Genomic DNA, 24,343 nt, shown 5'->3' with positions numbered 1-24,343 from the left:
GAAGGCGATTGAGACCATGCATATGTAGTTGCATGTGTAAAGTTTGATAGTCCTAGTAAGTTTTGAATGCTGCCACCACATTTCTGGAAGAAGAAGAAAAGCAAGGAAGGGATCAGCACAAGCGTTTTCGGCAAGCTTGCACAGGCGTGCATACTTGTGTCCTTAGAGGTTGTCAGGTTGGAGCATACGTGACGCACAAGACTCGTGAAATATCTCAAAATTATGAACTTCTATTAAAGCTCAAATCTCCCAGCTGGTATTAACCTTAGTTTAGTTTAATTTAACCTTTGAAGCTTTGGCTACCTACCCTTTGTACAGCATCATCTCCTTCCAAAAAAGAGGTCAAAAGTGAACTACTTCACGCAACAAAAGATCCTAATATCTCCAGTTATGCGTATCCATCATGCAGTTGTGTTAATTTTTCTTCATCCTTTTTCCATGTCTGCAGCGATATTAAAGTCCGGCAAACATCGTTAGAGAAAAAAACCAACAGCCATGAACAAGTCCAGAAACTCCTCACAAGACTTGGAACTTGGAAGAAGAGACAGCCTGTATGACCTACTACGGAGATGGACTCTATTGCCTTTACTTGCAAGAATGCTCAACCCTGCACGCTTTGTGGAGTTACTTATTGGCCCAGCTGGAATCGATCAGGGAAACCCGTAGCTGCAGCTCAGAAGAAGACTGAAGGGAGAAAGATCACCATTTCAGGGAAGAGGAGAGGAGAGGAGATCAGGAGAATGCTGAGCCTCCCTTCATACCATCTTGCAGTCTATCCAGGTGCCTAACTCTCTTTCTTTCATGGCAACATTCCTATGCTGCTTCAATTTGCTAGGTCAGTAGTACTTGCATAACTGCATATATGACTGTGTGAGTAATTTTACAGTGTACGGGGGTGCTGGATCAGGAGGGGGCATACCACTCAGACCAGGGGCAGAGATATCAAGACCAAGATCGAGGAAGGACTTTGTTCCGAATGTTTCGTCGCCGTGATCACTCACCACATGCGCTCTGAAGACGCCTTCGTATGGTGGCAGATCGAGGGAGAAGATCAATCCCAGAGACCTCTTCACCTTCTCCTACAAGTTTAGCACTGACATCCCTATGAGCGAAATATCAGGGGTAGGTTTGCGCATGTATGCAGTGCAACCCCTGAGAATTGGGATTTTACTGTGCACTTGTTCAGATGATCTGATCCCCTGGAGGTTCTTTCTGCAGGCGTCCATCGATGAGTACCTCCAGAACAGTCTCAGGATTGTTGGAGCTGTGTTTCCAGATCAGCGCAAAAGAAGAAAGCTTAATGATGTGAGTTACCTTGCCATTCCTTCTCCAGTTTCTTATATGAACTCTGAACTGACTACTCAAGTGAACGATACACGTGATGCTAACAAAGTGCCACTGCTTGGATCGATCATACAGGAAGAATGGAGCGTTCAGCTTTTGCCCATCCAGTTCATCTTCCTGTCGGCGTCGCCGGTGATCGTCATGCGCTTCGTCAGCAAATCCGGCGGGAGTACCCGCCCAACGTCCCCGTCCAAGCCACCAGCCTCCTTCATCTCCATGGTTCAATCAGACGTCTGAAATGTGCTGTGCTGCACGCAGACAGACTACAAGCTCAAAGGCCTGGACAGCAACGACATGCCGTCGCACCTCGCCCTGACCGTCCGGGGCACGCTGTACCCGCAGCGGGAGGGCAGGAGGAGCCTCAGGGGCCACGTCGAGATGACCGTCGGCTTCAACCTCCCGCCGGTGCTCGCCTTGGCCCCGGACAGCATCATCAGAGGCGTCGGCGAGACGGTCAGAGTTTGATCTCATCTACTAGCTGTTGCAAAAAGATCATGGTGTTTCTTCTCTGGATTTGACAGGCATTTGGTTTGTGAACAATGTGCAGGTGTTGAGGCAGCTTGCAGAGCAGATGAAGCAGTACTTCGATATAGAGCGGACTGGCATCCTCTGCATTTACGGAGCGAGTCACGCACTGTATCCGTGACTTTACCTCTTCTGCGAGCCGTTGGACTAAGAACGGACGACCGAGATTTATTACTACAGTGATGCTACAATATCATGCTACAATAAATTTACTACATTATTTTGTATACAGTACCTACGCTACAGTGATTCACTGTGAATTACTGTACCAACACTTAATAGAGCTGGCAGCAGATTTCAAGAAGTACAGCAGAGAGAAGCTAACTGAAAGGCGGACTTCGCCCTGAATTTTGAGGCGTTCACTGACCGGTAACAGTAGCAGCAGCCGTGACTTACGGATTCTTTGGGGCCGTCGTGTCATCAACAGGGTTGCCAACCCCGTGTATTATTCACCAGTGGGATGACACCAAATAATGATAATAACTTAATGAATCACATTTATTCATTGTAAAATGGAGCATCCTAATGTACATAATTACAAGAATATTCATTTTCACAGAGATTTCTAGTCTCAAGCTATCGTCTGTGTTTACTGTCAGACTTGTCTTCTTTCATTTTAGCTAGGGAGTTCTATGTACTATATGGTATACAAGGCCTAGGGCCTATGCTTCCAACAACTAGACGAATACAATTAACATTTCTATACAATAGAAACAAACGTTCCTAATCTTCCAAAGACCGCTTTCTCGTCCTTAAGTCACGCTCAAGGCTTTGAGGCAGTGGAGGAGTCATTCCACGGCGGAAAAGAACAGCAAGGGCTTTCATTTTACGGCACATGTTGAAAACCTACAAACAGGCACAGAAATCAGTACTTGCATGCTTGTTGTTAACCAGGAACTAATACTTATGAAGGTCCATCAAATAACATCTTACTGATGAAGCTTCTATCTCTGCAATTCCCTCGCAGCCTTGACCGCCACCCTGCAGAAGGTCACAGTATCTTACAGCATCATCCTCATCCTCAAACACCTGCAGGAAAGGATGGAAATGAGTCAGGAAAATATAAAGCAAGTAGTTGTACAAAAAGTTGCACATTTTTTTTACAGAAGTAAGATGGTACCTGGCAAACTCAATGTTGTTACTATGGTGCAAAATTATATGTTGATCGGGAAGGCACCCATATTCAGGTGTATGTGGCCATCATCTACTTATTCAACTGAAAGGGTCAATGAGTCCCTTCTACCGATTCTTTGTATGTTAGATTAACAAACTAGCAGCATTTTTATATTTGGGTGAATTTGTGCATTGACCAAAAGGGTGTGAAGATGATGGAGTAAACAACTTAATGCACCAGAAGGCTAGAGGAAATAGAAGGACAGCAAGTCCTTAAAAAATATAGTCCTTGAGCCAACTACTCACCAGTACTCCCTCTCTGATATCTTCAACAAGCATGTTAAACTTGGAGCCAGAGTACTTTGATTTAGTCCCAACTCCTGAAGAACCCCCTCCCTTTGAGAAGAGCATTCCAAGCTCCCTTTCAACTTCGCTGCAGGAAATGGTGGACAACAACAGGTGTTCATTATGTTCAGTAAACTGCACAATGGTGTGACAAACTACCTGTAACAGTATCAGCCAATTCTCACCTGCGGTTCCTGCGGGTTTTCATTGTCCATAGATGATTATCACTTCTAGCCAGCACATAGACTGGCTTGGAATCTTCTCTCCATGGGTTTGTCTCCAGTACTGCGCCATCGCGAAACACCACAAAGTTACTAAATTCTAACTGCCTTGCTTCAATACCATTTACATATAGCTTATAACATATATGTACTGGATAAGGAAAAGTACAAGTTCAAGAAAAAAATGAAATTACAAAATGCTAAACCTTTTGGTGTGTGTGCATAAGAACTCAACTAATCAAATATGATATACCAAAGTTTTTTTAATCACTGGATACAGTTTCCGGTCAATTGAATAGCAGCTTATGCAAAACCATTAATGTAAAGCTATAGGCCCATAGCCAACTTGTCCAATTGTTAACAAGCGCTAGATACATGATCTAGGCCAGACCTGAGCAAATAGCTGGGGGTTGCAACAGTTAATTATAGCCTACACATAACGCATATCTTGGCCCACCTCAAACTACACATATCAAGAAACACGAGAGGCGTGAAGCCAAAAGCCTCACATACTTGGAGCTAATCTCTAGTTCACAGCAGCACGCAACCCTTCCGTGCAAACAAAGATCGCATCTTTGTACACTTTGCACCACACATTTCATCAAACACGTCGCACGCACAACTCTAATTTGTTGAACCCCAATTATGAACCTATGAAAACCAAGGCAATATGAACATGATCCATGACGAACAAGGTTAAGATGATCCAGGAACTGTTACCGTCGTAGGCGAGGGAGTCGAGAGACTCCATGAGGTGGCGCCGCATGCCGTAGGCGCGGGAGGAGACGCGGCGCAGGAACTCGCCTGAGGTTCCGGGGATCCCGCCGTCCATTCCCATCGCCCTCTCCACCTCCTGCTCGTCGCCGCCCCACTCCGGAGACGGCGGGGGCGGGGGCCGGGGCGACGCCGCCGCGGCCACGACCGCCCGGCGGTGAGCCGCGGCGAGACGTGGGCGCGGCGGCTGCATGGATAGCAGGGAGGAGGTAAGGTTCCCAGCCAGGGTTGTGGAGGCCGCCGCCGGCGGCAGGGGGAGAGACGGTGAGCAAGCTGCCATTTTTACGTTCCAAAGGAGGCGAGAGGCCGGAGAAGTGCGAGGAGTGAAAATGGAGAGTGAAACGTGGACGCGGCAGTCTTCCGGAGATCTTTCCCGGTCCACCGCGGTTGTTGGGTTCGGCACGTTTCAGACGCGGGTTCAGTCGGGCTCGTCGTAGAGATTTTTTAATTTTTTACATCACGTATTTGCAAATATATATATGGCTGTTTTTCAAAACGGCCGCATATATAATACTAATATTTGATTTAAACATATAAAAATAAGCCGTGGTCGTGTGGCGGCTTCGCGGTGACCACGGCCCAGCCATGCGCGTTCCATTTTGAATCGGTATTGAGTGAAATTGAGGTGAACCAGGACAAATAAGCCGGGCTAGGCCGGAGCCAATAGGCAAACAAGAATAAGCAAGTTGTAATTACAATTGAAAAATTGATCTTACTCCTCGTGGACTTATTTTATAAAGAAAGTATAACTTTCCGTCTCTATACTAACATGAGTTTTATATGTGTGTGTGAGTGAGAGTATTCTTACAAGTCTAGTACTTGAACTTAAGCGGAAGCTATGCTCAGTTTGTCATGGACTCATGGTTACATGGCGACGGGCTTAGGTTGTGCAAATTTTGTCCTTTCATTTCTTATCCAAAAGTTACATCATAAATTTAGAATCGCAAGATCCCAACTGTTATGGCAAGATATAAATAGTTAGGATTGACTAATTATAATATCTTCGATTGATATAATTTAGGATTGTTTGAGATCTAAAGCATACATACTCTATATAAACAGTTCGCGATACTCAATACTGCATATCCTACACTTCACAATATATTCATCCTTATACTATAGAGTTTCTCCCGAAGATGAAGGCCCCATGCGTCGGCAACTGTAAGGCGCATCTCATCGAAGTAAGGCGGACCAATCGTACCGTGTGTTGTTGCCTTTGTGTCCCGAACGGCTCGTCCCCGGACATGTGTAAGGGTTTGTTTGTTTCAACAGTAGATTCTAAAAAGCAACTTTTGGATTCTTGATTGTAAAAAACTGGAATGTGAAAAGCTAATGATTGTTTGACAACCTGAATTCTATGTGGGTTGAATTGTTGTTTGTGCATGTCAAAAGTCTAAAATGCCCTTAAAAGCTTGATTGCCACGTCACCTCTTGTCAGTGTATTAGGAACCAGGGGTCCCTGAGTCCCGAGACCGGGCCGGCCATCCGTCACGCGTCACCATCCCGCGAGGTCCGCCCTGCGAGATAAGAAGAGACTAAGTCCCGGGAGAAGGTGCTCGGGGCCGCTGCCACTGGTTCCCGAGCACCCCAGTTCCCCGATGATCCGCGGAGTCCAAGTACCGGGAAGGAAGTGCTCGGGAGAGAGTGCTCGGGGCTGCACATGGCAGCCCCCGAGGACTCGGTTCCCCGAAGATTTCCCCCCAGTGCTCGGGAGAGAGTGCTCGGGGCTGCACATGGCAGCCCCCGAGGACTCAGTTCCCCGAAGGTTTCCCCCAGTGCTCGGGAGAGAGTGCTCAGGGCTGCACGTGGCAGCCCCCGAGGACTCGGTTCCCTGAAGGTTTCCCCCAGTGCTCGGGAGAGAGTGCTCGGGGTTGCACGTGGCAGCCCCCGAGGACTCGGTTCCCCGAAGGTCTCACCGGAGTGCTCCGGAGAGGGTGCTCGGGGCTGCACGTGGCAGCCCCCAAGGACTCGGTTCCCCGAAGGTTCACGCAAGATCGTTCGACGACCCAAAGGGTCCCCTCGCCGGGGTGTCAGCCAGTCAAAGACACGAATGCCGCATTTAATAGGCACGCGCGGCCTGACATACTGACATCCTGACATTCTCAGCTGCCCACGCCCTAATGTCAGACCCTGCCATGCTCTGGCAGGGGGGCGTGGGTCCATTAAATGCACGGGTCCCGTCCCGTTTCACCCGGGTGCCTCAGGATAACGTTGCCAGAATCGAAGCGCTCCGCCTGCCACCTTGCCCCGGCAGAAGGACAAGACAGGGTGGGCGCACCGGGCACCTCTGCGGCTGCCCGGTGGGCCCTCTTAATGGCGCCGAAGGACCTCCACAGTGGCGGGTGGTCGGATGCACGCCGTAATTTTCCACCGCCCCTGTCACTTCGCCAAGACGGAATGATGATGCCTTTCTCCGTGGCACCTTGGCACGTGCGCCCCCTCTTTCCCATTCAGGATAAGTCGAGGTCGGCGCGCCTATAAAAGGAAAGGATGGAGAACACACAGCTAACGCTCACAGCTGACGCTCACAGCTCACAGCTCACGACACACTACACACGACTCACGACTCATCCTTGAAGAATTCCGCCTCAGATCCGGAAGCCCTCAAAAAAGACCTCGAAACTCAGATCAAAAGACGAAGAACATCACAAACAAGCTTGAGCCAAGCTAGAACACGAGAGTCTCAAGCTCTCTGTAGACAGCTCACCCCTGTAACCAGATACATCCTTGAAGAATTCCCTTCAAGGAAAGGTATAGCACTCACACAGGAGTAGGGTGTTACGCCTCCGTGCGGCCCGAACCTGTCTAAACCCCGGTGCACCCATCTTTCTTGCACTAGGACGATTATCTCCTACCACCAGCCACTGCATTTATTTTTGCTCCCATCTATTTCCCAGACAAGCTCGTTTAGGATCATCCCCCCGGCCGAATCTTTAAAAAGGGGTCTCTCGGGATCCCTGCGACAGGAGTTCATCCTCCGACACCTCTGGACCCACTAGTCGGTGACCCAGAGCAGGGGATAGCCATGATGTGGCGGAATAAGAGAGCCCAATCGGCAGCACCCATAGCACCAACGCTCAATGACGAGTCCAACCAGGGGGTTATCGGCCATGGGGCCCAACTGGAGCACCACCGGCGGTGGTGGCGGCGAGGCTGCACGGCGGTGCTTAAACCTCACGTTGAAACCCATGCTGACGACAGGCTGGAGCCAATTGCGCATGCGCACTAGCATCTACACACTGAGGTGAAGCTCACTGAAAGTAGATCTCAATGTGGAGAAGGGATGGAGCAGTGTGTCGATTGTGAGGTCCTTGGCAGAGGTCAACAGAGCTCGGCGGTGGCGGGATCTTCAAGTCTGGCACGGTAAGCTACAGCTCCAGTGCCTCTATGCCTAAGCCAAGACCACGAAGAGAACGTGGGTGCCCTTGGCTCTAGCCTGTTAGGACGAGGAAAGGGAGGGTAGAGAGGGGAAGCAGCACCAAAGAGGAAGGAGGTCAGTTGCACGCACGATGACAGTGCGTATGACAGCGGTGCGCCTGGCTATAGCGTGCAGGACGGGGAGAAAAGACACAACAAGCCTGCCTTCCTCCTCAGGCGAAGGGGAGGGGCGACGGGCGTGGATGCATGTCGTCGCGGATGTGTCTTCGGTGGGGAGAGAGAAACGAGTTGGGAAGAGCGACGAGAAAAAAATGGTTCGCCGTTGAGGTTGTAATGGCACTGGTGGGTAAATACATTAAAAATCTATGTTCGCATTGGTTTGCCTAGATTCCACGATCTGTAAAAACTGCTCTCCACCAGATTATGGGATTGTGACAATCTAGCAAAAGGATTGTAAAATCCGGACCCCAAAAGCTGCTTGTTTGTTTTTACTTCAACTTATAAAAGCTGCTTTCTGTAGGACCGAGATAAGCGACTAGGGAGGTGAATAGACTTCTTACAAATTTCCTACGAAATAGATGGCATGCTCCTTATTCATCCAACACACCTCAAGAAGAATCACCGTAAAGAGCAATGCAGTAGAAATTCAGGATCAACCCGAAAGTTCCAATTCAAAAACCAATTTTGAAAATCCAATAAAAGGTGAGTCTCATTGTCAGAATCGAACCCTAGCTCACACAACAAACCAATCCATGACTCAACCCCCCACAAAAATTGGATCTTTAAGAGAAACACTAAAAACTCAAGGAGATAATCACCGGGTGAAGAAAACATCCAAGTTAATGGATTAGAGCCAAAGAAATTCAATATCCAATTGTGTACTTTTGTACGCGAATTTTATGCTTAGCAATTAGAAGATTAACTCTAATAAGGTGGAAAAATTCAGCTCAAGCTCAAAAATGAAAATCACAAACAAGATCGAAAACTTGCAAAAAAAAAAATTCATGAAACCAATAGAGGGAAACTAAAAGGAGGAGAATTAAAGCATATGCAAAAACATAAACTTCATTACTCAAATATGTCAGCCCTATTTTAGGTAAGTTAAAAAAAATTCTCTCAAAACTCATACCTATTACATAAGTTAAGCACTTATCATTCATCTTATCTAAAACTTTAGCACTAGGCTCTCAAATAAATGGCACAAGGGGTTTAAGTGGCTACTTCAAACTCTCTCATAGCCCTATCCCTCTATTTATAGGTCTAGAAAATTTGACCCATAAGTTTTCTGAGGCTCTGATTTTGCCACGCCTGTGTGTATTCCCACGCCAGGTATGTCACAGCTCTTTTTTCCATAATGTTTGATTTATTACGCATTCTCCGCCAACACTCAGTTGTTTGTGCACGATATAAATACATGTTTGATCCGCATCGATACAACCACACATGTTTCCAAGGGTATGCCGTAGTCTAGCGGGAACCCGTTCTTTTACTATGTAGGGACCTCGGAAGTACTAGGCTCATCATAGTTATACGGTGCACCATTGCACACTCAGACTACGCAGCAGGAGGCATCTATGGTCCCCAGTTGCCCAGACGTGAGCGTCACATGCCAGATTGGTACACACCTTCAGCCTATAAGCATCCTCGGGAGGAGGAGGAGACCGATGTTCCAGCGTCAGCACGTAGGCGCAAGCGTGCCAAAGGCAGGGTGCAGGGAAGGGGTCGGGGTAGGGGTCACGAGTAGTCTGTGTTGTTTTTACGATTAATAATTATCATTTGTTCAGCTTTTCATTTCATTAGTTCAGACTGCTAATGCTACTATCTTATGATGCTACTAATTTATTCTGCTATCGTATTATACTATGTTAGTATAGTGGATTTTATTTTTGTATATGGTGGATTTTAATTTTTGCAGAATGAAATGACCACACCAAGTAAGATCTATCAAAGGGAATCTCTGCCACGCCAATGTCACAACTTTTCCAGCTTTCATAGAGCATCCTATGCTCCACCCCCAGCCAAGCTCTTGCACTCAGTCCATGCACCAGCCCCTATCCATTATAAATAACCTCACCATAATCCATAGATAGACCATTCATTCCTCAGCTCGCTCAACCGAAATGTCTTCCTTAGCTCCACCAAGTCCAGCAAAGAAATATTGAGATATTTTCATCCCCTAAGAGGTCGAACCACCGATGTGCTTCTGTGGCGACCCTTGTAGGCTTCGCAAGTCTCAAGACATATTCTACACCTATGACCTACGCTTCTTCATATGTGCCAACTACGAGTATGACAAACTTCAACATGGATCATACGAGTGGGTCTTTTCAAACATATGCACTCTCTTACTAATCTCTCATCTTATTTCTTTTGTCCAGTCCCCTCCACCTATCTGCGACTTCAGGCAATGACTCGACATTGAGCAAAATGAGGACTAGAAGCGGTGGGTGGGCATGGAGATACGGTGGAGGAGGAAAGCTTACCAATGCCGAGAGTACGAGCGACATCAGGAGGAATTACGGATGAAACGGCTGGAGGAGGAGCGTATCAGGAACACCGCGAAGGAGCACGTCGTGGCTCAAGCAAGCGAAGCAGAGAGTGAAATGAAGCAAGAGAGGGCCCGTTGCGCTACGGTGGGGGGATACCAAAAAAAGACAAATATCCTAGGTGCACTCAGTAGAGAGCATCTATTGTACATCGGTCTATTTCTATTCCCTAAGGCATGTTTGTTTTAGCAGTGGCACGCTGTTAGGTTACTCTTTAGACGTACTGTATATGCCAATATTTATTATCGGCACCTCTTTATGGTTAGCTTCTATTCATGCTACGACGAAAAACCCAATGTCACATGTAATATTTATTAGCTTATGTAATATTTGTACCGGGTTTCATGCTACTTATCGATTCTACGATTTATTTTACATCTTTCCATTTCGTTTCAGAAATAAGTTCAATCGAAAAAAGCAATGCGATATTTTGTTGACAAAAGAAAATTTTTCGGCCATTTCAACGCAGGAGATAGGGTCCACGCCGCAGGATTATTCGTTCAATGGTTTGGCGAAATTTATTTTTCACCATACGGTTTGACAAAAGTTGCCTCGATGCCGCAGCTGTGCACACATAACCTGTCACCGGCGTCACGTCACCTATTTTCATCGTACGGTATGACGAAAATAGTATTTTCACCGTACAGTAGGGCGAAAGCAAATTTTTATCAAACAGTTGGGCCAACATATATTATTTTTAGAATTTCTTTATTTTCGGTATTACTGTTGTAATATCTGTAAAAAGTATAATATTAAAAAAATTCCGATCACGGCGACCGACGAGACGACGTGTGCGGCAACGCGCCACCTCAACCGGACACCCGTCGCGCCCCTGCCCGCCTCGCTCGAACCACCCCCTACACGCGTCCAAACCCATCGCGCCCATAAAACCCCGAACACGATCGCTTCACTGTTCTCACCAAGACGGGAGTGTACACAACTAGAACACGACTGAACCAGTCACTTGGGCGGAGCAATGCCGATCGTGTTGTCGTCGAGAAGGCTCGCCGTCCCCGCGTCGCTGCTGCTGATGGTGGTGGCAGTGGCCTCGGCAGCTGCGGCGGGCGTGGCGACGAAGACGAACGACCACGAGCCCACGGAGGCGGGCAACAAGGAGGGGGAGTCGGGGACGGACTGGGTCAAGGACGAGATCTCCGAGGGGCTCGGCCTCAAGCACCACGTCGACGTCGACGAGGAGGCGGCCGCGCGCAAGGCCGGCCAGACCGTCAAGTCAGCGCGCGAGTCCGCCCAGCACACCGCCTCCGGTGAGAAAGCCGCGACCTTTTTCTTTTCGAAATTGAACTTGTTGTGCTGCGCGGCGTTGTTCTTTTCTCGTGCGTGCTGGTAGTGACGCGCGTTGTGTACATGCTGCAGAGGTAGGGAAGAAGGCCGGGGACGCGAAGGAGGCGGCGGAGGATGCCGCGGAGGGCGCGTCCAACAAGGCGGGCCAAGAAAAGGATAAGGCGAAGGAGACGGTGAAGGGCGCGGCCGGCGAGGCATCCAATAAGGCGGGGTACGCCAAGCAGAAGACCAAGGAGGCGGCCGAGGCGCACGAGCGGTCGAAGCAGGGCAAGACTAAGGTCGAGGAGAAGGCTGGCCAGGGGTTCGAGAACGCCAAGGAGAAGGCCGGCAAGACCCAGGAGACTCTGCGGCAGACCACGGACGCGGCGGCGGAGAAGGCCGGCAAGGAGAAGGACGCAGCGTGCGAGAAGATAGCTACGGCGAAGGGCGCCGCTGCCGATAAGGCGGGCGCCACAAAGGACGCGGCGTGGGAGCAGGCGGAGGCGGCCGGAAAGAAGGCGCAGCAGTCGAAGGAGGCGGCCAAGGGGAAGGCCGCGGAGAAGGCGGCGTCGGCGAAGGACGGCGCGTGGGAGACGGCGGAGGCGGCCAAGGAGAAAGCCAACGAAGGATACGAGAAGGTGAAGAACAAGGTGTGGGAGACGGCCGACATGGCCAAGGAGAGGCTCGAGGAGGTGAAGGACAGGGTGACCGGCGCCGACGGCGATGGCAAGGAAAAGCACAGGAGGGCGGACGTCGACGGCACGGGCAAGCACCGGACGGTCGACGAGCTGTGAGCTGCGAGCCGGCGTTAGTTCAGTCTCAAAACACTTCTTGGCATAGTTCCTGTTGATGATGTTTTCATTGTGTTACACTAGTTTTTCACACGGTTCGGGCCATTGATGGTGTCGTTCCTACATTGTACAATAATCTGATGATGTGTAGACAAGCTTTGCACAAACGATTACATCTTTTTTCACCTAAAAACTGGAATTGTGATGGACTGATGGTGCATGGTAACATGTGTACAAAGAAGCCTCCTTTTCAAATCTAATTGAAAAGAAGCGACAACATAGTTGTGCCTTTTCAAACCTAATTGGAAAGGATGCAGATTTCTTCTTTCTTCAATCTGGAATACACAGAGAACAGAGAAATCACCAGTTCCTCAACAGAAGCATTCAGACAAGGAGCGGAGCTTCCAGGGCGGCGGCTCTCGGGGCAGCGTCCTGCAGCCTCAGCGTGGAGGTGACAACCAGGGAGAGGACGGCGAAGCACGAGGGGATCAGGCCCGTCCCATACCTGCTCACCGTGCTTAGTCCCCTCGTCTCGCCGCAGCTAATCGTGTCTGCACCAAACGGCAAGGAATTGCAGGTCCAATTAGTTGCTAAAAATCATGCCTATTCGACAGCAAACCACGTAAAAAATTGAAGCTCTTCATCGTGCTTCGCTGATCTCTACGTTACCTTCGTACGATTCAAGAGCGAACAGAGCGATTCCGCAGGAGATCTTGTCCAAGAAGCTAAGCGAGCCGTAGACGAAGGCGCAGCCGTTCAGGTCCTCCCCTACCAACGCGCTCTCCAGTCCAACCGTGGTGACCTGCCCATGCCCAGAACACACAAAAATCCTAAGCAAAATCACAGATTGTTATGAACAGCACGGTGCATGACAGTGCTAGGCGCCCGTCTTTACCATCACGAGGGCGTTGGCAGCGCCGATGACCATGGAGAGAGGGTACATCAGGTTGCTCATCTGGCTCGGGAGGACGAAGACCGCAACGCCGGAGATGACCCAGAGCGTCGCGCCGATGGTGAGGAGGGACTTTAGGCGACGGCTGTTCCACTTGATCTCCTGCATTGCACGCAGTTGCAAAGATGTGAGAATTTTCTTTTTTTGAAGTGAGCAGTGTGCAAGTTTGTGAGGAGTTAACGCAAGGGTTGGACCTGCAGGACAATGGACACGAAGAAGCTGCAGCAGAATATGATCGCTGGTATCTGCAGAGAGAGAGAGATCAAAGGTGTGAGAAAAAAAATGCAAATGTAGTTCTCAACACTATGTACAAGTTGAAGCAATGAATCGAACAACTTACTATTGCCTTCGAGTATTCGTTCATTCTCAGATCCCTGGTGACATAGAACGCGATGAGCGACTGAAAATGGAAAAAAGAAGTATCATGTCAGAGATCATATCACAGATCATGTCAGGGGATAGTGTGAAACATATATAATTTGTTACAAACAGATTTAGACAAGAAAAGACCGAATAGTATTTTTATTCTCTAATAAAAAAAAGTGCATGATTTTGTCTGACAAAAGTTCTATTCTGAAAATAGGAATAAATGTTATATATCTTAGGTACTTATGTTCAGAAAAATCTTAGGGACTTGGTGCATGAGAGATGGAACCTTATTAAATAATCCGCTAAAAGAACAAAGTTGATGATAGATCGTGCCATGTGCATTTTCATGACAATTGAGAACATTAACTTTTTCTTATTGCGCATGGTGCCAACCTGAGACACGTTTGTGATCAGTCTTGCAAGCATATACAGGAGAGCGACTTGGTAGTACAAGGTCTTCTTGAACCAGTAACCCCAGGAAATCCGAGCCTTCTTCTTACAGTTAGATTCCGACTTCAAGCTGCAAAACCGCAAAATTCAGAACACATGATTTTTATGTAGCATATATATCGGTCCTGCATTGTTCCATTCTGAATGATCTACTAACGTACTTTGGTTCCTTTGTTCCAGCATGAAAGACAACCAGGAAGCAGCATCCTATGAAAATGGACACGTATGCTATCCACCGGTACTGCAGGGTGAAGAAAATGAAGAGCAGTTTAGTAACAGGAAACATTTGCTTATATTTCTTGGTCTTTGACAGAGTTCTTTTTTTCCTTATATCACCTGAAGAACAATGTCTGAGCATACTTTCGCCTTTACTGCACCAAAGACAGCTAACGCAATCGCGTATAAACCAAGATTTGCCACCTGTATTTGCCATTCTTGTGAGCATATTCCTCATATGAAGAAGGGTTTAAATGGAACGAGACAGAATTGATTGATCAAATGGGCATTAATCGATGAGCCCACACACTTCCAGGCAGTTTGAATCAGAAAAGGACAACAGTACGAAGAGTTTTGTTTTGTGTAGAATAAGTTCCATTGCAGAATGCTAGTAAGAACAACTGCCAGCTACAGTGTGTTCATAAGATGACTATGCTAATTGCTAGTGCTCACTACTCAGTACTCACCATAGTGAATGCATTTCTGCAGCTTGCTAAGGCTACACGGCTTGTCGGATTCAGTGTCATGCAGTTCACCATTGACCTGAACAAAAGAAAGAATGCATCAGCCAGAGCCCAAAATTTGTATGTCAGACAAACGTTCCAGCCAAATTTCAAGAGGAAATTGTGCTTACATGTGGGAAACTTGTGTGGCCGCCCAACCGATGTTGAACACCGCTGCGAAGAAGCTGTAGCCGACGGTCCTCAGAAGGTATGAATCTGTCCCCAGAATGGTGCAGAGCAGACAGCCACCGAAGACTGAAGAGAAGGAAATTCCAACCAGGACTGATCCTCCAATGTGCCACAGCTTGAAACGGCCAAATCTGTCGATCTGATCGTATAGCACATTGTTCACAGATCAGTTACTATCGAGTCATAATCTGCAATAACATAAAGTTTCAGTTTTTCTGATACCATCTCGCCTGCCAGAACCGTCATCAGCCCATCCGCGACCTGACCTGAGAGCATCACAATAGCCGCATCCCTGCAAGAAGAAACGTAAGCCGTAAGTTCAGGTGCAGTGATAGGGCTTCACTTCAGAAAAAGAAATCTCTATATACGCTGACCACTAGTGCGATGCTGTTGATAGATATTATTACTACCTTGGAGCAAGCCCGATTTGTTGCAAGAAGAGCAGCAGGTACGTGAACCAGCAAGCTGACGTGATGTCATTCAGCATGTGGCCGACGCCGTAGGACAGTATCGGCCACCGTCCCAGGGGCTGAGCAATCTGTGCCTCGGTCATGACCTCGTCATCCTTTGCATCAGCCATGGAAAGTAAAGAGTACTGGCCGGTAGTACTAGCTTCTGAACCTTCAGCTACAATTCTGAATTTCGAAACAACTGAAACTGCATCAGAATTCAGAAAAAGAGGAAAACTTTTCCTGCGACTCGTAAAACGCCGAGCAAATGTAACGATTTGATAATGGTGGAATCTTCTGGTCAAGAACGAACGAATTGCTGAAAAGCGAGGTTTTTGGGATGGGCATTGCATATAGACTGAAGCAGGGAAGGTAGGTCGGACACAGCAGCAAACAGACGAAGCTCTGATTAAATCCCCTCGGAAAAGGAAACAACAGAAACACAGCAACGGCACTCAAGACGAGCCGTCAGCAACAAAAGCATCGGAATCTATCGTATGCCTCACGCCATAGATCCCATAAAAGAAAACCCCCATCTTTATCTTTATCGTCCTAAAAGAAGCAGGTTAGAACCTGGAAACTTTGGGAAACAGTAATGCGCGCCGCGGCGGCGGCCGGCAACACAAAAACCGCGCCGAGATTCAGTAGCAATAAACAAGAGCAAGAGCACAATCAAGGAGAAGAGAGCAGTCGCGTATCTGCATGTACCCTGACGAGAGCAGAGGTGATCGGCGAGCGCACGGGACGGTCAGTATTGGATCCGGCGCTGGTATTTATAGCCGCGCGCCGCGCGCTGCGCGACCAAGTGCAGTAGGTAGGCTAGAGCAGTAGACGCCGCCCTCGCCACAGGACATTGGTGGTTTCTTTTTCTTTCTCCTTCTATTCTCTCTCTTCTTTTAATCCTCTGTCTCTCTCTGTTCGTTCGTTGCTGGAAGGGATTCGGCCTCTTTCGCCCGTTCAGACGTCTGGAATTTTAACATTTTGATCCTTCTCAAATATATATTTTACAAATAGATATTTGAGAAAATAATTTATGAAAATAGATTATTTTACACATGTACATATGCGTGATAGGTAGCACATGCTAGTTGTCATCATACCTGAGAGTTACTACGACGCTAATTGTTATGACCTGCGTTGTTGAACAACGCCGTTAATAGTCATAACATCGAAAAAGTGTCTATTTTTAAATAATGCTTTCTGAATGATCCATTTGTGAAATACGTTTTTAAAAAGAGCCAAAGTAAAAAATTCCACTTCAGACGTCGGGTTGCCGTTTTGCGTATCCGGGAAAAAGGTGAAGATCCTTCTGTTCCTCATTTGGCTTTACAGCCTCGGACTATCGTTGCTGACTCGCTTCCCTTATCTTCCCCGTTCAGGAAACTCCTAGTGTTGAGGTGCACGGTAAATTATTCCACGCTCGAACCTGCGATGGTCTAGGCCAGTGTCACTCCACCCGCGACAGCACAACTCCGGCGACGGCTCGCGACAGTGGGGTAGTGGCTGGGTGATACGGAGCGCACGAGGGTTATAGCAACTTGTGAGTGGAGCTACAGTAATATGCAGCATCAAATTTTATTTGTAGATCTTGCTATCTGGAGATCAAACGGCTCATGACGTTTTGAAGTAACTATATTTGAAGTAACTATAACTTCAATTCCTCTAGAATCATAGCATCTCAATTTGAATCCGCGGCTGAGCGGGGAGTCGAAGGCAAATGAGTCAAACAAGACGTTAACATTCGCCGTTTATTTTCATGTTACTTAATCACATCCACGCACGTGAAGAAAACAGCCAGAACAGTCCGCCCGCTACTTCACCACACTGGCCAGAGCTGAAAGGCTAGGGCCGAACATAGCGGACGGTAACGCTCGGGAGGCGCGTCGCGTGGCAGGCAAGCGAGGTCCATAGACTCAACAGGTTCGCAGCTGCATGTTCTAAAAAACTTGCATGAGGCAAGAAGGGCCAGAGCCTAAGTTGATCGACACCTGGCTCCGCCCCTGCTTCACCAGAACATTTCCCGCAAGCAGTCAAGAGTCCTCTACTGCAGCAGATCCACCCGGATGTAAGGTTGTCACGTTTTGCTATGCATGAGCAACGGATGTTGGTGTCCTCAGGATAAGTTTTTCAGCTGATGCTCGCAAATTAGCAATTTCACTGTTCTTCTTCTCAATTGTTCGGTCAACAAAATAATGTGAATCAAGGGAAAGGCAATTCGTGATCAAGTCAGAGATTTGGGCAAATATCTCATGAAGTCCCGGCAGATTTGGTCATTCCACGAAAGCAGGAACGAAAGCCGCCGGCCGTACATTCAGCAAGCGTTTGGTGTTACTTACTGCTGCAAGCGCATTTTGTCAGCCCTCTCGCTAAAGGAAATCAAACTATCGAGATTAGCAGACATGCATTATTCTTCACCATAGCTTTCATGTGATGTAATATTCCCCAACCTTCACTTGGACCAGCCTAGTCAATGAGGGCATCAACCATGTGCATTGCCCCATTATGCAGACATATCTCGCAGCAATCATGCAAAGATCAGTGTCGATCCATCACATTGTCGATCCATCACAAAATCACTAGACAAATTCGGGTTCTTTTATCAGGAAAAAATTCGAACAGGCTAGTTATAGAACGATATCAAGTTGTCAGCAACATGGACCAAGTTGGCGGTGGGCAACCATCCAAATTCTTTCTTTCTTCCCATTCTTTGAATGGAGATGCATCCAAAGGGCTCACAGGATATGGCTGGAATTATTCATTATATATTTTACTTAACCACATTAGCAGCCCATGGTATGCTTTTGACAAGAAGGGGAGGGGTTTAGCAGCCCATGGACTTCTGCAGCTGTTCCCTGGCTTTGACTTGCATACCAACGACTTGCATACCAACTACAGATCAGGTACCCAGATCAGCATAAAAATATCAGCAGTTCAAAGTTATCATCTAGTCCCGCCTCTGAAAATGATCGATAAACAACCGATACATCTCAGCATGTATTTGTCATGCCTCACAAATTTGACAGATTACTTTCCTGTCGATGTTTTCAACAACTGTACAAGGGAGTGATATATGTTAGGCGGAGCTGCTTGAGCATCAGTGCATTACTATGCATATGAAAACAAAATTTTCAAGCAGATTCATCAAACCAGCTGAGGACTCGGCCTGGATGCATGCAGATAGTTCAAAGGGAAAGGGCAACATTTTGGGAGTTATTACGAGACCACACAATTCATAATAAAAAAGAGAGAGTGTCTGTGGGAATTTCTTTCAGAAATAGCACTGATCAATTGCAAAACTTTTCAGTACACAGCAACCAGGCAGGATAGATTTCAAGGCATAAACATAAGATTTGTTCCTTCTCCATACTAAGTCTAGCCTACCGCTGCAACAATGTTTTCCATGCCTAATAACCCAAAAGGAAGATATGAAAGTATGACAGCATGACAGTAATCTATGCAGCTTTCGCTGCCTACCTCAATAGAATCAGCTGTCCAAATTCCTGAAGCATCAGCTCACCAAAATCATGAAGTACTTCTGAAATCAACCAACAATTCTATGGATGATTCCTCTGCTCCCCAGTTTCCCCTCAATATTATGGGCAACCAGTCTTATATGACAAATAGCATGCAACTGTGCCAAAATCAGAGAGTTTCAAAAATGAAATCAGTAGATGTTTACTGAGAAACAGCTGGTCTCTTTGCTACAGTTATGGTACCCATTTCAGCTTCTAACTGGGCCTCTAAGGGTTGTGTGCAAATGCGAGTATGTTTCCATTTCACATACGCCCATACTAAAACTTGGAGCACCTGACAATGCATGATGTGGGTCTTTAGATTACGACCTGCAATGGTTGACCACAGGTTTGGCATGAAAGACCTGTGCTGCCCCTTTCGACCAAAATCTCCCACATGCGGGCACTGTCAACCTCAGTCACTGTTGTTGGGTCTGATATATCGATAAGAGTGATACTCAAATTGTTACGGATAATGCAGAGCTTTCCATTAAGTGAGACCAAGGCCGCAGCTTCAAGAGCTCGTGAGCAGCCCAGATGGCGCCTGGTGTCCATGAATCTTGTCCATGATCCTGTCTGTCTATTATAAACTCAGAGCTTACAGCCATCGCGAGAATCAGCTGAATAAAGCCGGCCATTCAAGGAAATGCTTGGATTCTGCCAGCCCGTAACCATTTCATCACCGGTGGTTGACCAGATTTTAGATGAGAATTTGAGCCCTTTTAGGAACCACTTGCCATCATATACAACTCCAAAGGAGGGCACCATTCCTGTGCTCATTTCAGCAATGCAAGACCATCTATTCCTGTTTGGATCATAGACCTCAGCAGAACTTAGTGTTCTCTGTATCCCTTCACACTCCCCACCAGCAACATAGAGGCAGTTGTTTATGACACAAGAACCAAAGAAGTACCGTTTTTGTAGCATATCTGGAGCTCAAAGCCATTTGTTTATCCGAGCATTGTAAAATACAATACGCCTCATAGACCCACATACTGGGTCTTTGCCGCCAAATAAGTACAGATAGCATCCATTGAGAACAGCACAACCAAAGCCAACAGCTTCTGAATACTCCGGTGGAACTGGAGGCAGTGACTTCCAGAGCTGGTTTACTGGATCAAAGGCATGCCAAGATAGCTTCTGATCAAGGTCCCTTTTGAAGACGTAAACCCATTCCTCTGCTGTCACAAGCCTCAATCAGTAGGTTCTCTGGTGATGACCGAGAGCGTAGGAATGGTGTGTTGGGGGCCGAGGGTGGCTGGCCGCTCGGTGCCCGGTAGCCGTGGTGGTCTGTGAAAGAGAGAATGGAGGAAGGAGGGAACTGAGAGAGAGAGAGAGAGAGATAGGAATTCTTCTTGCTTGCCGTCTATTCATCTCTTGGCTTCCTTTAAACAGGAGAGGGCTCTTAGAATAGGAAAATATTTGAAAGAAACTCTAATTGGGGAAATAGTATTCCTGCTGCTAAGGAAATATATAACTTGATTGAAAGGAAACTAATATCCTGAATACGAGGAAATAGATGATTCTGCCCGGGGTGGTTACGGGAATTGATCCCCTGAGATCAGGGGGTTGCTGGACCTTCCTGTTGGCGCCGATGGCTGTAGGTGCGGCCCCACATGAAATCTATCATGCCAAATTTCTTACACATGGAGTAATAATAATTCCCAGACGAAAGTCGGTTCCATCGTTTACGGACTAACCGGATATTTGGGTGCTCTGCTCGAGCAACCCGCATGAGACAGGAAATAGCCAGTTCATCAGGAAGACCAGGCAGCAGTGGTGACTGAGTTTGGTACCTCTCCTTGCCCGAGCTCCTTGACTTGCACTTGTTTGGTATCAGGTTGCATGCACTGCTTTGCACCAGGGACAAACTTCCTAGCACTTACAACGGTTTTAAGACCTCCATCTACCTTGCAGTAGCAGGATACAGATTCTACCTGCAGATGCATTGATCAATCAAGTTAGGATGCTTATATTGACCTGAACATGAAACAACAGAAAACAAAACCACAGCAAAGCAACCATCCTTTCAGCTAGGTATGAATTATCGAGGACAAAAGAATCTATTCTTGTCCAGCTACTAGTAGCATATTATGCAAATGAGATTCAGACACTCAGTGCTGGAAGAATAAACATGAATAAAAATAGATATCATTACTTAGATGTTCATTTTATGCAAAATAGAGGGAACAAATCATTCAGCAGTACAAGTTAGGCCAGACTATCAGATAACTAGTAAATTGGCTTAGAAGTTTGAAACCTAGGTTTATCCTTATTCCACTGAACTCCTGATAAATAAAAATCAAAATATGTGGTTTTACGAAACATAGCATGCATAAGAACTAGTACTCAAATAAAAAGTACAGCAGGAGCACTTAGCAGCTACTGTTCAGATTCCAGTCTGAAATTACACGAGCTTGGTTTATTTTGCTTGTGAGCCCAAATGATAAATTATATTTGCGTTTGCTGAGTAGCTTCATCCTCATACACAGATGTATCAAATGTTCATAACTGCGTAACTTTTTCACGTGAAAACAGATAGATCTGCACTGAATAAGTGGTGCTCATATGATAATATGAAATTCCCATGTACTATATTAATTGTGAATTGCGAGAGTAGCACCTTCATAACGATAGCATGCCTATGACTGATAAAAGCAATACTAAAATATCTCCTCATTGCATGACTTTAAAAGGGGTGATCTAATCACCTCCATACCCAAACTCCAGAAACAAACCCTGAGGATCCAGATCGAAACTCAAATCATAGAAATTTCCGGAGTTTGAGCAGGGAAAATAAAACCAGATTGAGTGGAAGATCGTAACTTTGAACCAAGGGTACCGCCTTCTGAAATAACCCTGCCTACAAGCCCAAATTCATGACATTGCGAGAAAAAGAGCTATGCTTGACGCTAGAAAAGTGAGCGGAACTCACTAGTGATCGAAACACACGAGTTTTGCTGGCGAATGACTTTGCTTTATGTGCTGAATCCATCTCAAGATTGAGGAAAATTGCAAGGAATCCACACAACTTTGCCTGAAAAACCGGAGAAAAGCTCTCCCCTTGGTCCCTCTCTTGCCAACAAAAACTAAAAATAGATACTGGAGATAAAGGACTTATCCCCCAACAGTCCCAAAGGTGTTCTTTTAAGGTGAGCGGATGGTTCTTCAATTTCGTGTGCTCCATTTGCTTTTATGCAACATGTTTGGATTTGAATGTATTAAATCAAATATTAATTCTTCCCTCACCCTATAGCCTCCTGATGGTATTTTTTGTCTATATTTATTATCATTTACTGCATGGATAATTTGTACTTTACTGTAGAGGTTTGTCAAAAGATATGTAAAAATATTGAGAGGTTCCAAAATTGGTAGTGCATCCAAGTACCCAACAACTTTACCAACATTAACACTACTGGCATTATGAAATGCCTAAGGATATCTTAGTGTGCTAATTATGTACTAACATCGTTATATTAGTGTTACGAGCTATGATAATGTTGGCAAACAGGGTGCTTGTAAAGTAATGTTGCAATGATAAGTCGTTCTAGAATTGCATTCATATATATTCAATGCTTTTGTATTCATTTATTGATTCCATTATGATCGGTATGGTCTTTGTTAGTAAGTCTTATGTCCTTAAAAACTACGCATATAGCGCATGACCTCTAGCTAAACATACAACACCAGTGGCTCATGAGCTGTCTTGATGTGGCGATGAGATTAGCTTAGCTAGTAGCTACAATTCGTCTAAGTTTGGTTCATTGCTAACAAATTGAGGATGACTTCATGGTAAATGGGGCGAAAAATTGCAATCCATGTTATGGGGATACTCATTACTATCATACAGTATGTCTATTAACATTGTTCCTCACTAACAAGAGGTGTCATCTGCACACCACAGCTACGATTACTCACAGAAAAAATAACAGCTAACAGATTAACCCCAAACGCTACACCAGAAAGGCAGAAAAGATTACCAAACGCTCCTATGACAATTGAACCTAGACTCCAAAGTCAAGCCCTACAACCATCCCCATTCCCCAAAACCCGCAATTTTCCAAGCGTTATGCAGGAAAACAACAGATTTAAGCAAAAAGATCTCAGCTTGGAACCAAAGGCTTCGTCTTTGGCACAAGGAACACCATGTCCGAGCTAATCTACCCGTCTTGCAGCTAAAAGGAGCACGTGCTGCTCGAGGCCAAGAAAGGTGGGAGCGGAGCTCACCAGTGGCGCGTGGACAGGAATACCAGCCGCACGTCGCGGCGGGGATCCTCCGGCAGCCGCACGCATTGCCGGATCGAGCCGAGTAGACGAGGAACACACTCGATTTGGCCTCTGGATGCGGAGAAGCCCCCACTCCAGTATCCACTAGGCTTCCTTTCTTGAACAAAACCCAACGAACAAGAATCTTCACTTCAAGCGAATTTTACCTCCGACATGTGGGCCCGCTATCCGAGTACTCCTAGCAAGGCGTGCAGTCCCCATGGAAAACCGGACGTGGCTGGAAGATGGGCCCTAGAAATGCAGGGCCACAAGGTCAGTGACCCATACTCTGACAGGTGGGTCCCTAGCCTTCAACGTTTAGGCAACGCGCTCCACGTTTCCACGTTCTCGTCCCCCACTGACAGTATGACCCCACACCGCCCAACCTCTCATCTACAGACGCGTAAGGTGTGTTAGCACAGTTTTAAGTGAAAAGTGTGTTAGGCCATCCCATTAACAACCTCAAATTTTCATCTTAAAAATACTATTATAATATCTCTATTACTATTACAGCATTCCTTATTTTTTTCATCTTCAGCAGCTACCCTATTTTCTACCTTCTTCTTCTCTTTTCCTCTCTTCGAATCCGCTGTCAGCCTCTATAAACAGTATAGCTACAGTATTGCTACAGTATTACCAAAATAACAGACTTCGTTTTCTTCCTTCGGGTTTGCAGGACATTTTCTTTCTCGTAGTACTGTAGCAACAATGTAGCACCGCAAAACACTGTACCAGCCGGATCTGAAAAATGCCTCTTCTCTGCTGGAGATGACTTAGAGTTGTTTATATCCATTATTTTAATCTGATATGATAGATATAATTTTTTATTCACTTTTATAAGTGGATTTATTTATTGGTGTAAAAAAATATTTTTATGTGAATAATTAATTATAATTATAATTTCTATATTCATTCATATAGTCGTAAATTTAGTTAATTAAATGAAAACTCAGTACAGATAAATATAATTAATCAATTTTTTTTAACAAATATAATTCCGTTCAAACTGTTTTCTCAAAACTTATTTATACTATTAGCTTCGTTTGAATAGTATATGGCTTTAGAACTTTTGAGTAAGTTAAGAAAGCGATCATAATTATTAAATTTTGATAGTTAGTT

General features: G+C 46.2%; 3 protein-coding genes and 3 pseudogenes across 4 annotated transcripts; 2 read left to right on the top strand and 4 right to left on the bottom strand.

Moving 5' to 3' along the window:
* The first annotated feature begins 993 nt into the window (after positions 1 to 993).
* Positions 994 to 1,990, top strand: LOC133910442 (uncharacterized; annotated as a pseudogene).
* Positions 1,991 to 2,343: 353 nt separating this feature from the next.
* Positions 2,344 to 4,699, bottom strand: LOC133911678 (uncharacterized). The gene is made up of 5 exons (XM_062354037.1): positions 4,269 to 4,699; positions 3,513 to 3,612; positions 3,289 to 3,415; positions 2,803 to 2,898; positions 2,344 to 2,715 (listed from the first exon to the last, which is right to left on the bottom strand). The coding sequence occupies exons 1-5, from the start codon at positions 4,600 to 4,602 to the stop codon at positions 2,593 to 2,595; spliced, it is 780 nt and encodes a 259-aa protein (XP_062210021.1). The 5' UTR covers positions 4,603 to 4,699; the 3' UTR covers positions 2,344 to 2,592.
* Positions 4,700 to 11,175: 6,476 nt separating this feature from the next.
* On the top strand, positions 11,176 to 12,338 carry LOC133911677 (late embryogenesis abundant protein At3g53040-like). The gene is made up of 2 exons (XM_062354036.1): positions 11,176 to 11,511; positions 11,621 to 12,338. The coding sequence occupies exons 1-2, from the start codon at positions 11,223 to 11,225 to the stop codon at positions 12,319 to 12,321; spliced, it is 990 nt and encodes a 329-aa protein (XP_062210020.1). The 5' UTR covers positions 11,176 to 11,222; the 3' UTR covers positions 12,322 to 12,338.
* An 87-nt stretch (positions 12,339 to 12,425) lies between these two features.
* On the bottom strand, positions 12,426 to 16,343 carry LOC133911676 (uncharacterized). 2 transcript variants are annotated; one of them, XM_062354035.1, is made up of 13 exons: positions 16,155 to 16,343; positions 15,408 to 15,632; positions 15,220 to 15,289; positions 14,940 to 15,136; positions 14,773 to 14,848; positions 14,426 to 14,509; positions 14,251 to 14,330; positions 14,033 to 14,159; positions 13,611 to 13,670; positions 13,465 to 13,515; positions 13,214 to 13,372; positions 12,988 to 13,120; positions 12,426 to 12,869 (listed from the first exon to the last, which is right to left on the bottom strand). In XM_062354035.1, exons 2-13 carry the CDS (start codon positions 15,575 to 15,577, stop codon positions 12,703 to 12,705), a joined length of 1,374 nt encoding a protein of 457 aa, XP_062210019.1. In that variant the 5' UTR covers positions 15,578 to 15,632; positions 16,155 to 16,343; the 3' UTR covers positions 12,426 to 12,702. The 2 variants fall into 2 exon arrangements, with proteins under 2 accessions (XP_062210019.1, XP_062210018.1); XM_062354034.1 differs by lacking the exon at positions 16,155 to 16,343 and having other exon boundaries at positions 15,408 to 16,136.
* Positions 16,344 to 18,615: 2,272 nt separating this feature from the next.
* LOC133910441 (F-box/kelch-repeat protein At1g55270-like) lies at positions 18,616 to 20,332 on the bottom strand (annotated as a pseudogene).
* LOC133911675 (F-box/kelch-repeat protein At1g55270-like) lies at positions 20,146 to 23,360 on the bottom strand (annotated as a pseudogene).
* Positions 23,361 to 24,343: the final 983 nt, after the last annotated feature.

Source organism: Phragmites australis, chromosome 3, assembly GCF_958298935.1.
Source record: "Phragmites australis chromosome 3, lpPhrAust1.1, whole genome shotgun sequence".
Lineage (NCBI taxonomy): Eukaryota > Viridiplantae > Streptophyta > Magnoliopsida > Poales > Poaceae > Phragmites > Phragmites australis.
This window is presented reverse-complemented; position numbering and strand designations above follow the sequence as displayed.